This window comes from Meles meles, chromosome 19 (genome assembly GCF_922984935.1).
Source record: "Meles meles chromosome 19, mMelMel3.1 paternal haplotype, whole genome shotgun sequence".
In the NCBI taxonomy this organism is placed as follows: domain Eukaryota; kingdom Metazoa; phylum Chordata; class Mammalia; order Carnivora; family Mustelidae; genus Meles; species Meles meles.
In genome coordinates this window covers 40,732,441-40,744,414 of record NC_060084.1, presented here as the reverse complement: position 1 = coordinate 40,744,414, position 11,974 = coordinate 40,732,441, and the positions used below count along the sequence as shown (strand labels likewise).

The 11,974-nt window shown below is 64.3% G+C and overlaps 1 protein-coding gene across 1 annotated transcript; it reads right to left on the bottom strand.

Annotated features, from left to right (window-relative positions):
* Nucleotides 1–91: 91 nt before the first annotated feature.
* LRP3 (LDL receptor related protein 3) lies at nt 92–11,682 on the bottom strand. The gene is made up of 7 exons (XM_045989014.1): nt 11,459–11,682; nt 9,462–9,509; nt 4,242–4,380; nt 2,719–2,933; nt 1,214–2,330; nt 955–1,087; nt 92–741 (listed from the first exon to the last, which is right to left on the bottom strand). The coding sequence occupies exons 1-7, from the start codon at nt 11,529–11,531 to the stop codon at nt 157–159; spliced, it is 2,310 nt and encodes a 769-aa protein (XP_045844970.1). The 5' UTR covers nt 11,532–11,682; the 3' UTR covers nt 92–156.
* Nucleotides 11,683–11,974: the final 292 nt, after the last annotated feature.

Here is an 11,974-nt window from a genome sequence, read left to right as displayed (position 1 = left end):
TGCCCACCAGGGCTGGGGCTGCCCATGCAGCGAGCCAGCGGCTGGGCTTCCGGGCAGCCTCTCTGCAGGAAAGAAGGACGCGGAGGCAGGGTAGAAATGACTGTGTATTCCCTGGTTACAAAGCGGGGCTGTGGCGGTCACCAGCAAGTCCAGCGGTCAGCAGACCAGCAGGGCCTCATCGTCACTGGCCTCCAACATTGGGGAGCAGGGCGGTGGGGGACTCCTGCAGACACCCAGTGGCTCTGGTGGGTGGGGGCCTAGGGCGCTGCTGGCAGTGGGAGCCGGGGGGTGAGGGTCCTGGGCCGAGCAGGGGTCCCGAGGCATGTCCCCAGGGGCCGGGCTGTCCACCGGAGGGTCCCTGCCGGCTTTTCTGTCCTTGTCCACCAGCCTGCACTCCGGGTCCCGCAGGCCCGAGGAGGGTGGCACAGCGGATCCCACTTCTGGCCCATGGCCTGGGGCACCGGGGGACCCATCCCCAGCCACCACGGGGCTGCCTGTGTCCGTGAGGGGTGCTGGGGGGTCCGGGGTGGTCCCTGATGCAGGCTGGAGGAGCCCATCACCCAGCACCGTCTGTGAGGTGCGTGCGGCCGTCAGCAGTGGGATCTGTCCCCGTGGCGCCCGAGGCCGGTGAAAGAGCCTGTTCCAGAGGCGGCCAAGGCGGCGGCGGGAGGGCCCTCGGCGGGAGGCATGCCGGCGCATCTGTCTCCGCATGGCTGTGCGAAGGTTCTGTAGCACCGAGGCCTGGAGGGCAGGGTGGATGGCGGACAGGGCAGAGGTCAGTGCCACCCCAGGAGACCAACTTGTTTCCCCCAACCTGGCCGTGGCACCCTCTCCCGCCTCCCTTGAGCCTGGGCCATACGGTGTCCGACCTGGCCCTGCGGTCTCCCCTTCTGGCCGTTCTCAGGGGTCCGCGTGGGAGCCTGGGTCTCAGGGCTCTCACCCTCAGGCACTCACCTGGGATGCACTGTAGACCGGGAAGTCCTCCACGGGCGGAATGAGGCCCTGGGCAATGAGCTGCCCGTAGGACGGGGGAGCCTCCCGGCGCACAAACTCAGCCTCCAGGCGCGTCATCTGGGTCTCAAAGGCCCTGACGGCAGCAGAGGTCGGGAGGGCAGCATGGTGGGGCTGGCCAGCACCGCACCCCACCCTCCAGCACCCCCGCAATGCCCCGGAGAAGCCCCAACCGCGGACGGGACCGCCGACACCCGCCCACCTGTACTCCTGCGTGCGCAGCGAGTAGAGCTTGAAGGCGCAGCCCAGCGCGATGACCAGCAGCAGGCCGCACACCAGGCTGCCGATGAGCGCCGCCGTGATGACCTTGCGGGGCACGGCCGCCAGGCAGCCGTGCTCGTCGCTGCCATCCTGGCAGTCCTCCTGGCCATCGCAGCGCCACGTCTCGAAAATGCACAGGTTGGTGCCGCAGTGGAAGGTGCCGGGCTGGCAGGAGAAGCAGTTCTTCTCGTCGGCGCCGTCCGGGCAGCTCTTCTGGTTGTTGCAGCGGTCGGCGGGCGTGTAGCACAGGCCGCTGCCGCCCTCGCAGGGGTACTGGTCCGGCGGGCAGGCGGGGCAGCCCTGCTCGTCGCGGCCGCTGGCGCAGTGCCACCAGCCGTCGCAGCGCTGAGGCTCGGAGAAGCAGCCCTGCTCACCCGCATTGCCCGCGGCGCCCTGGCTGCCGCCCCCGCACGGCTGCTCCCATGGGAGGCAGTAGCCCTTCACCTGGTAGGTGGCGTTGAAGCCGTGGCCGGCGCTGCGGGCGCGCGCGTGGTAGGCCACCGTGAGGCGGCCCTGCGCGGCCTCAAGGCTTACCGGCCGGTGGTTGCTGCGGTAGGACAGCGTCTGCAGCAGGCGGTCGCCGCGCTCGCCCAGCCCCTCGTACACCTGCACGTAGTCGTCGTAGCCCAGCCGCAGCTCCAGCTGCAGCAGCACGCGCCGCGGGTCCTGCGTGTCCACCAGCCACGTGCAGTGCAGGTCCGACGGCCCGCGTGCCGCGCCGAACAGGTCCGGGGAGGCGAAGGAGCCGTAGAAGCTGCCCAGGCGCCGGCCGCATGCCAGGTCGGGGCAGCCGGCCTCGTCCGAGCCGTCGCCGCAGTCCTGCGTGCCGTCGCAGCGCCGCTCGGCTGGCAGGCAGCGCGTGGAGCGCGCCCCGCTGCAGGGGAAGGTGCCCCCGGGGCACAGGCTGCCCGGCGGCTCAGAGGCTGGCGCCGAGCAGTTGCCCTCGTCTGAGCCATCGCCACACTCATCCACCGTGTTGCACTGCCACGGGCCCGGCAGGCACTTGCCGTTGTCACAGCGGAACTCGTCGGCCTGGCAGGACGCCTGGCCCAGCTTCCCTGTGGGGTGAAGAGCGCGGGGTGGACGGTCAGGGGAGAGCAGAGCCTCCCTCCCTGGGGACTCGGGCCAGGAGCAGGCAGGTGGCTTCTCTGTCCCAGCCGGTCCTCTGCAGGGCCTCTCCATGCCCACCCGAGGGGCAGAGACCCCTCAAACGCCAGGATGGCTCCCCCCTGACTTGAGCCAAGGGTGAGGGGTGAGCCGCCCACTCTAGCCAAGTCTGTGAAGTGGGGTCCATGAGCTCCAGGGGCTTCAAGGCACCCTGAGGCCCAGTCCCCCAATGGACAGGGCTTCTGGGGGAGACCCAGTAGGAAGTGGGCCAGGAGAGGGTGCTGTGGGGACTTGGGGAGTCCATGCACCCATGGTGCCCTGCCCTGCCGCCAGCATCACCTCGGATGTACGACAGACGGAAGCCCTGGGCCTGGCCAGAGCTGGAGGCATCAGAGTGGAAGAAGATCCAGACGTGGTCCCGGGCCGAGATGAAGGCAGGTGGGATGGCGGAGCCGCAGAGTCGGAAGGCTTCCTGGCGGGGTGGGGCCGCTGGACCCAGCATGAGCCAGTCCAGGGAGCACTGGTGGGACTCCTCCACGTCAAAGTTGCGGAAGCTGCAGGGCCAAGGAGAAGGAGGACCGCCGGGGTGGGCAGGCAGGCAAGGAGCCTGCAGACCTGAGCTCACGGCAAGGGTGGCCCGCACTCTGGGCCTCTCAGTGGGACCCCTGCTGCCCCCCAGGGGCCTGAGGGTGTCTCCAAGAAGCACCAGCACAGCTGTGGACAGCCCCACTACAGCTCTGTGAAGGCCTCGCCTCTGCCCTCCATCAGCACACTCAGAGCCCACTCTGAAGCCAAAGTGGAGTGGGGGTCAGAAGCCCCATCAGGGGCAATGCCTTCCCCAGACATGCTCCCTCCAAGGATCCAGATCCCTCCCATGCTAGCTCTGCTGGGCTAGACCCAGCACACACTCACAGGTCTATGCAATGAAGGACCAGGGAGAACTCGACAAGTGGCCAGTAAAGGTGGAATCTTTGAAGGGAGAGTGCTTGGGAGCCATGGCCCTGGGGCCACAGGGAAACAAGCACAGAGACCAAGACAGCCCCTGTTGGTGCCCATCATGCCCCTGTTCTTTGGAGCCAGGGAGAACCCGGGCCTTCTGGGCTTCGGCACCCTGACAAGATACCCCACAGCTGTCCCAGGCCAGGGTTCCAGACTCTGCAACCTGGATCTTCCCCGCTGATCCCAAGCCCCCTCTGCCCGTCCCTGCAGCTGGAGCTCCTTGGGCCCTTGCCTGGCTCCCTCTGCTGCCCAGACTGCCCCGAGGCTCCTGGGGAAACTCTGCTCTGGGCTCCATGCCAGCCTGGCCTCAAGCACCCTGCAGGATGAAGAAAACACTTCTACCACCTCAGAGCCGGCTGGGCCACACCCCAGTCCCCACGGCTCGTCTCCCTGGCCAGGCTGAGGGGATCCATGGCCCCACGGCCCCTCAGAGAGACTCACACAACAGAGGTCCAGCAGGAGAGGTGGCCCACTACAGGGGCTCACAGACACCTGGGGAGTTGGGCACGCTCACATGCTCACACATGTGCACACGCAGATGTGAACATCACCTGTACATACACACACACCTGCCCTGGGCACCTGTCCGTACACGTGCTCATGCACACAGACGTTCACACACACCTGCCCTCTGCACCTGTCCGTACATGTGCTCATGCAAGCACTCACACACACCTGCCCTCTGCACCTGTCCGTACACGTGCTCATGCACACAGACGTTCACACACACCTGCCCTCTGTGCCTGCTCATACACGTGCTCACGCATAGGCGCCCTTACACACGTGCGCACGCTGTCGCACCCACACTTCCTCAGCATGTGCTGGCCCACGGAGCTCCCTCCTGACGCCCTGGGCCCCCTCACCTGATGGTGATCATGTCCCCGCGGTCACCCTGGATGTACCAGCTGCAGTTGGTGCCCGGGGGGTAGTTGAGGGGCCAGGCTGGGCTGTAGATGACGCCGCGCCGCTCCGTGTGCTGCTCCAGCTTCCCACTGCAGGCGGCTGTGGGGACAAGAGGCTGGGAAGTGCTGGCCTCCCCTCTGGGTAGGAAGTGAGGTGGAGATGCCCTCTAGCCCTGCAGTGGCTTGAGCGCAGCTCTTCCCCGGAGTGGGATCAAGACAAGGACCACACAAGGGTGGCCATGGCCAGGGTGAGACCGAACATAAGACTTCACGGAAGTGTGTATGGGGGGCTGAGGACCCACAAGGGCTCAAGGCAGCCTTGGGCCCAAGCCCCACCCTGTGCACCAGAGGGTAGGTCCTATCCCCCAGCCCCCTTGGCCCCTCCAAGAAGCAGCCTCCTGGCCTCAGCTCGGTGGAGAACTCTGCACCCCTGGCCTGTCGGGCCTGCATGAGCAGTCCGCTGTGGTTCCTTGCCTGCCCCCACTGGGACAAATCCAGATCTCAGCCCCGGGAGGGGAGGGGCTTTGCTCCCCCAGCACGAATTGACCGAGTACCTACTAAGCGGCAGAACAAGTACAAGGCATGCTGAATAAGAGACTCAAAAGCCCCACTCCGTGGAGGCTGCAGAGAAAGCAGACGTGCTGATCTCCAGGGGGAGTGAAGATCATACGACAGGCCTGCACGGAGCCGATGTCCAGGTGGGGCCGGAAGCGCAGGCTGGGTCTGATCACACCTGTGTGGCACTGGGGTGTCATCCTGAGCATCCGTGGGAAGCCACTGGACGTCGATGTCATAACCAGACAAGGAAACAGGCTCAGCGAGGGTAAGAGCCTGCCCACGGCCACACAGCAGTAAGTGACAGAGTTAGGAGCACCCGTGGTCCCCTGGTGGGATCAGCCTCTCCCTGCTGGCCTTGAACCAGTGCATTTATGAAGTGTGGACCACCTGCTGCATCAGCGACCGGCGCGGGCTAGCATCCCAGCCAGCATGATCGAGAAATGCCACCAAGCCCAGCCCTGTGGGTCTCACTTTACCCACTTCATTACTCATGCCTCTGCTTCCTGGGGAGCCGGCCCAGCCAGAGGACTCCAGAGCCTACACTGGTGTGCCCAGTCCTTGCCTGGACAAGGCAAGGCCTCTGCACTTGACCATACCGGCCCCTTCCAGCCCCTGCAGCCCTTCACCACACCGCCTCATCTATGGTACAAAAGCCTGTGGTAAAGGCAGGGTCCATTATACAGATGGAGAAACTGAGGCCAGTGACACCACATCTTCACTCTCCCACTGCCTGGCCCCTTCCACTGTTGCCCTGCAAGCTGGAGTCTCTCTGCTGGCTCTCAACAAGACTCTTTGGGACCCGAGCCGGCACGGCTGCAGGAAGGAGACTGGGAGTAGAAATCCTCAGCTGCCTCCCGTCCTCTTAGGACTGTGACGATGGAGGCCCAGGTGATCCAACACGGTGACTAACAGGGAAGCAGAAGCCCCCGCCAACAGCTCATGAAAGCATCGAAGGACTAGGCGAGAAAACACCCACACTTGACCCTAAAACAAGGCTGGCCACCTGTGGGTTGCCATCAGAGCTCCGAGAGTCCCTGGTCAGCAAGGCACCAGCCAGACTTCCTGCCTGGCACTCACCCGTGGCCTGGAGGGCCGGCCTCCCTGATCCGCAGATTTCTCCCCTGTCAAACAGGAGCAGTAAGAGCACGCAGGAGGGGAAGGACTAGAGCCCCTTCCCTCTGACACGTGAGGCCATGGGCTTTGTGGACCTCACAGAGACCCTGGGTGCTGCCTAGGGACCTGGGAGGTGTGAGGTTACAACAGCCAGAAGAGGCTTCTCCTCCTAGACAGTGCTGGGCAAGAGGTTCATGGGCCAGGGAGCCTGGCACAGCCAGGGTGCCTCTTCCCCCCACGTCAAATCCACACAGTAAACCCGAAGTCAGGAGACTCGATCAGCCAAGGGAGGAAGCACCCTTTGTTGCCCTGTCCTCTCAGCCCCTAGGACAGGGCTGGGGGCAAAGCAGGGCCTTGTCACCTACCCTGGCTGGGAAGCCTTCCTCAGGCACAAAGAGAAAGGCCAGTTTCCTCACTCGTGAAGACTACAGGCATCACCTGCCCCAACGAGAACAGGCTTCTACCTATGTCTGGTCCTACTTTCCAGGTCTCTTGGACCAGCAGTCAAGTCAGGAGTAGACGACTAGAAGCTGCCAGCCCAGCTCTGCCTCTCAGCAAAGCTCCTGACAACATGTCCCTCCAAACAGCCTCCTCCTGAGTCTCCCCCAGGGCTGGCCCAGAAATTCGCACATAGGAGACAGCGAGAGATCATGATTTCTGCAGTCATCCACCTGGACCACGTGGAGTGCACATGCAGCAGGAGAAAGGACAATCCATGTGGGGCGCTAGGAGCTCTGGTCAGGGCCTCCTGACTGGACACCTGCTTGGCCTTGAGCCTGGAGGCGGTCCCCAGCTCACCCTCCGTGATGGCAGCCTCACTCCCAGTCCAGAATCCAGGCACAGGTGAGGGAAAGGCGTCACGAGTGCACCCTCAGGGCCCACACAGCCAGGCACGCTGTTCCACCCCAGGCCTCAGCTTGTCCCAGCAGTAAAACGGAGTCTGTGGGTGCTGCTTTTCTGGGAGGGTGGTTGGGAAATTCGAGAAAAGGGGCAGTCTCCAGGCAGACACTCATGTGCTGGGGGCAGTGGGGGTCCGGCATGCAGAGGTGTGGCTCTGACGGGGTGTGTGATGCCGGGTGGGCAGTGAAGGATGCTAGGAGGACTGTGTGTTTGCAGGACAGGATTTGGGGGTGTTTGGGGGCTTTAACTGCCAGTGACCTGTGTTTGCTCCAGCAGAAGACTCGGCCCTTGGGTCAAGGTGGGCTGCTCAAGGGGGAAGGGATGACCAAGCACTTTCAGACCAGCAAGTGCCCTTCTTTCGTGGTCCCAAGAGTCAGGAAATACTCCCGAGGCAGCATGAGCAAGGCCTGATGGAGCACAACTTGCAGATCCGCTTTCCAGAGGCAATGCGTACTCTGGACAACCTGCCTGCTGTAACTACACGGCCGGGAGCTGGGAGCCCCCAACCCGGCGCACCTGGGGCAGGACCGGCGCTGGGAGGCAGGCCCCGTGAGGTCTCCAGGCCGTCTACCCAGGCCCTCGAGAGTGTCTGAGCGGGCAGCTCAGGCAGTCAGCAGCTGGCGTCCAATGCTCTGAGCAATGCTAGAGGTACGGAGCCAAACTCCGGGAGACCTAGGGCCCCGACCACTGTCCGTGGCCATGCAGGCCGTGCATACAGCTGAGGCCTCGGGGATGCCACGTGTGGGCACGCCGGCATGAATGGCGGCCCCAGAGGTTGGGCAACATGGCCCTGCTAAGAACGACACCAATGCTGGCTAAGACCTACCGAACGTGCAGACCTGCATGCTGTCTTTCTCTCCCTGACTCTGAGCAAAACTTGTCCCTAGAACATCACTTTCTAAACCCGGGGCACAGGCACGTGGCAGACATCTTGAGGCCACGTGGCCACCCCCCACACCAGTAGGAGGGCTTTCCTGGGGCTCACATCTGTAAGACCTGACTCCCCTCCCAACCCCACCAGGTCCCTACCCTCCCACTCTCTACCAAGGCCACAGACCCCCGACCCCAGTCCCTCTCCTCCTGGAAATTGGGACGGGGCGACTGGGCAGTTCACTGCAGGGGCCAGGACACCAGGTGGCGCTGAGGCTGGCTTGGCGCTGAGCAAGTCAGGGCCCTGGGCCAGCTGCGTCAGCAGAGGAGGCCAAACTGCTGGGAGCAGGAGCCAAGGCGCAGGGGAAATCAGGAGGGAGCCCGAGGAGCCGAAAGTGAGAGATGGGCCTGCAAAAGCAGCTTCTGTGGGCCCCGGGCCTACCCATCCCAGAGACCACGGCCCGCAGAGATCCCTCTCCCTGAGCCAGCCGCAGTAGCTTTTGGCTACAAGGTCCTGAGTGGAATGAGAAAGCCCGGGTGCCTCCAGCCCACCAGGCAGCACCAGCAAACAAGTCACAAGCCTCCCACACCAGAGACCGCACATTCTCCCCAGCTCCCTAAGGCCCTTCTCATACATCTCCTGGTGGCCCCAAGGGCCACGAGGCCAGGGCTTCCCCATGGCAGTCCCCTCGGCAAAGAGCAAACCCCCTTGGATGGGCTCAGTCGCCCCTCCCATTCCTGACAGTCTTCGAGGTGCCTGGCACAAGGCCCAAGTGCAAAGATGGTCTATGGATGGTTGGACCCGCTGTGACAGACGGGGGAACGGGTGGAGTTTGGCCCGTGTTTCTTAGATCCTATAGGCCACCACTAATCCCAGGGCCCAAACACCAGCCAAAGTGTGAATCTCTGTCCAGCACACCAGCTTGCCTGGGGAGTGGTCTTGCTCAGACAGACCAGCTGAACCCAGGCTGAGCCACCTTCTTTCCTAATTTGCATACCAAGCTGGTATTTCCCTTGCCCTAGGTGATCCCAGGGCCAGGTACCAGGCAACCAGAGACCATCCCTATAGCCTCAAGCCAGCCAGAATTCTTCAGACTAGCCAGTCCTGAGCTGTTTTCCCAGCCCTGCCTTGCCTTTCCCACGGAAACTCCAAGAAAGGCTCTGGCCTGGGCCTTCCCCCGACTCCTGCATCTGCCTGACCTGGCGTTCTCCCTGTGGGGTGTGTCCCTTCCTCTCAAGACACATAAAAATCAAATTCTTCTGTCAATGGCATTGGCTTCTCTGTGTCATCACTCGGCCATACCTTGACAGGCTGAGTTCCAGGTATAACTTTAAAACAGGCTGGCATCTCACGGTGCCTCGTGGCCTCAGGGCACCCCACAGCCTACAGGAAGCACAATGTGTCAATTACGCTAGACCCGTGACAGTTTGCTAGTGCCATTAAGCCACCATGTGTCGTGGCCATGCTGAACACCTTGCTTTGTGTGCCCATTTGACCCTAATAACCGGGCTTTGAGGTAGGTCCCATTATTGCACCCATTCTACAGAAGAGGAGACTGAGACTCAGGGAGGTGTAAACTTCCCCAAGGCCAGATGACTCTTTCGTGATGCAGGAAAAATGCACAAGTGCTGAGGTTGGAAGGGGCCAGCTGACTGCAGGGGTGGAAGGGCCCTGAAGGCCCATCCTCAGAGGTCACTAAAACCAGAAGGGCAGGGAGGAAGGAGAAGCATCTGACTCACCTAAGGCAGGAACTGCGCTGCTGAACCGCCCGGTGAGAACGATGTTTACTGTGGGAGACACAAGGAGGTGTCAGTGGTGGGGGACAGTGGCGCTTGGGGCCCAGACACCTGCCGTGGGCCAACAGCAGCCCTAGATGGGCACAGCCAAACTCTGGGCCGCTCTTCATCTCACAGGGCCAGGCCCAGAGTGTTGCCAGAGACTTCCACTCCCACCTGGTCCTGCCGAGATGGGCAGAGGGGAGGACCCTCGAGGGTCTCGGGACCCCACCCTCTTCCAAAGAGAGCCAAGGCACACGCCTGGCTCCAGCAGACCACTCCTGCTGCCCTCCGTGGCTGCCAATTCTGACTTGTGTGGGAAGGGGTGTGTTTCTATCTCCCCTCTCCAGCTTGAAAACTCATGTGTGGGCCACCCTGGTTCGGCCTGGGCAAGGGCTCTGCCTTCAAGGCGGCCCTGACCTCTTGGAGGAATCCCTCTGAGGGGCCTTGCCAGCCTACCTGGTCTACCGGCAAGCCAGGGAGGGAGGAAGCAGTTCTGATTACCCCATTTTATAGGGATGCACAGATAGTAGGATTCAAGGTCCCCCTCACTATGCCATGCTGACCTTGAGAAGAGGGGCAAAGAACTTCCCTGCCACCCACCCCCTCAAGTATCCACCTCCATGAGCTTTGTCCTTTGCTTTCATCTGCGGCTTTCCTGCAGCGGTTTACAGGACCAGGACGAGGATACAGGCAAACTCAACTTCCCAGGGTTCAGGGTGCCCCCTTCCCCCAACATCAAGGATGCCAAGGGAGGCAGAGAGCATCTCTGCAGGGTCAGCCCCCACCTGGTGAAGCTGCAGGGGCAGATGCCCTCTCTGAAAACCCCAGGCTCTTCTAGGCAGAGCCCGGAGCCACATCTGGGAAGCCAATGGGCCTGTCCTGCCCTGCTCACCTGGGAAGCCCAGCACCCAGCAGCTCAGAGACCAGAGCACATGACCACTAACAGACTGGGCAGTGGGCACTTCACTGGGGGGGTGGGGGGGGTGGTCCCATCCATCACTAGACTTTCCCACGCCTGAACCAAGGGGCCTTCCACAGGACTCAGAGCTCCCTGATTCTGCACCCAAGAAGAGGTTGTAGCTAAAAACGGACAGGTTTCTTTTTCACTGTGTCCTTTCAGTTGCTTCAAGCAAACCTATTGGGCTTACAGAATCTTCACTAGTGTCACAGTAGGGTGTCCCCTAATGACCCCAGGCTTGGCTAATGGCCTCCCTCCTTCATCATGGTAAATAAAGGAGCCATGTGGGTTGAGGATTTAACTCCTTTCTTCCCCTCTCCCCCAAACAGGGCCGTGGAAAGGTGGACAGAAAAACTCCTGGACAGGGCAGGCATCCCTCCCACCCAGATGTCAGGCCTGGACAGGTCCCAGCGCTCTCCCCAAACACACCCCACTGGGCTGAACAGGCCTGCCCCGCTGGGTCTAAGAGACACAAAGGGAAGACAGAAGTCACTCTCGCAACAGCCTCCGGCCCCGGCATCCTGACCGCGGCTCCCGCTGACACCCGCCCCCACCCCCACCCCCACCCTAAGTCCCGGCAGGAAACAGTTCCTTCTTCAGGGGACAGCCGGCCGCAGACCCGCCCGCCTCGCCTTTGTCCGCAGCTCCGGAGGCCCCAACCCCGCCAGGCCCGGCGGAAAGCCACCGCCTGCCCACCCCGGCCCCCCGCACGGCCCCGCCGCCCGCACCGCCCGGCCGTCCCGCGCCCCGCGTCCCCCTGCCCCGGGCTCCACGCACTGTTCCGAGCCGGGCAGGAGACGGGGCTAGGCTGCCAGAGTCGCCTCCCAGGCCGGAGAGCGCGGCAGGCCGGGGGGCGCGGGGGGCCGCCCTCTCGCGAAGGGCCCGCTCCGGGAAGCCCCGGCCCGAGCCCGGGGGAGCAGAGCGGGGCAGGGCGGTCCCGGGCGCGACGCGGAGCTCGGAGGCGGGGGCCGGACCAGCCCGGCCTGCGCGGCCCACTCACCCAGGCAGACGACGGCGAGCTGAGCCCGGGCGCCCGGCGCCCCCTCCGGCCCCGCGGCCGCCCGCTTCTCCATGCCGGGGCCGGCCGCCCACGGGCGCCGCCTCCTGCCTCCCCGGCTGCGGCAGCGGCTGCGGCTCGGGCTCGGGCTTGGGCTCCGGCTCGGGCTCCCGCGGCAGCCGCCGGCCGGGTGCGGGCGGCGGCTCCGGCGGCGTCTTTGTGAGGCGGCGGTGCAGGCCCGCAGCGCGCGCGGGGCCACATCGGCCGCGGCGTCACGGGCCCCGCGGGGGCTCAGCGGCGGCCGCCAGGGAGGACCTCCGCCCGCCGCTGCCCCCGCGCCCCGGGCGCCTCGCCGCCGCCGGCCTGTGCCCGGGGGCCCCCGGCGCGCCCATGCCCCGTGGCGCGCAGCGCCCGCCCGGCCCCGGCGCCCCCCGGCCCACGCGGCGGGGTGCCGTCGCTGGTGCGTCCGTGGGTCTATGGGTCCTCGCGCCCGCCAGGAGCCAGGAGGCCGCGCCGCGC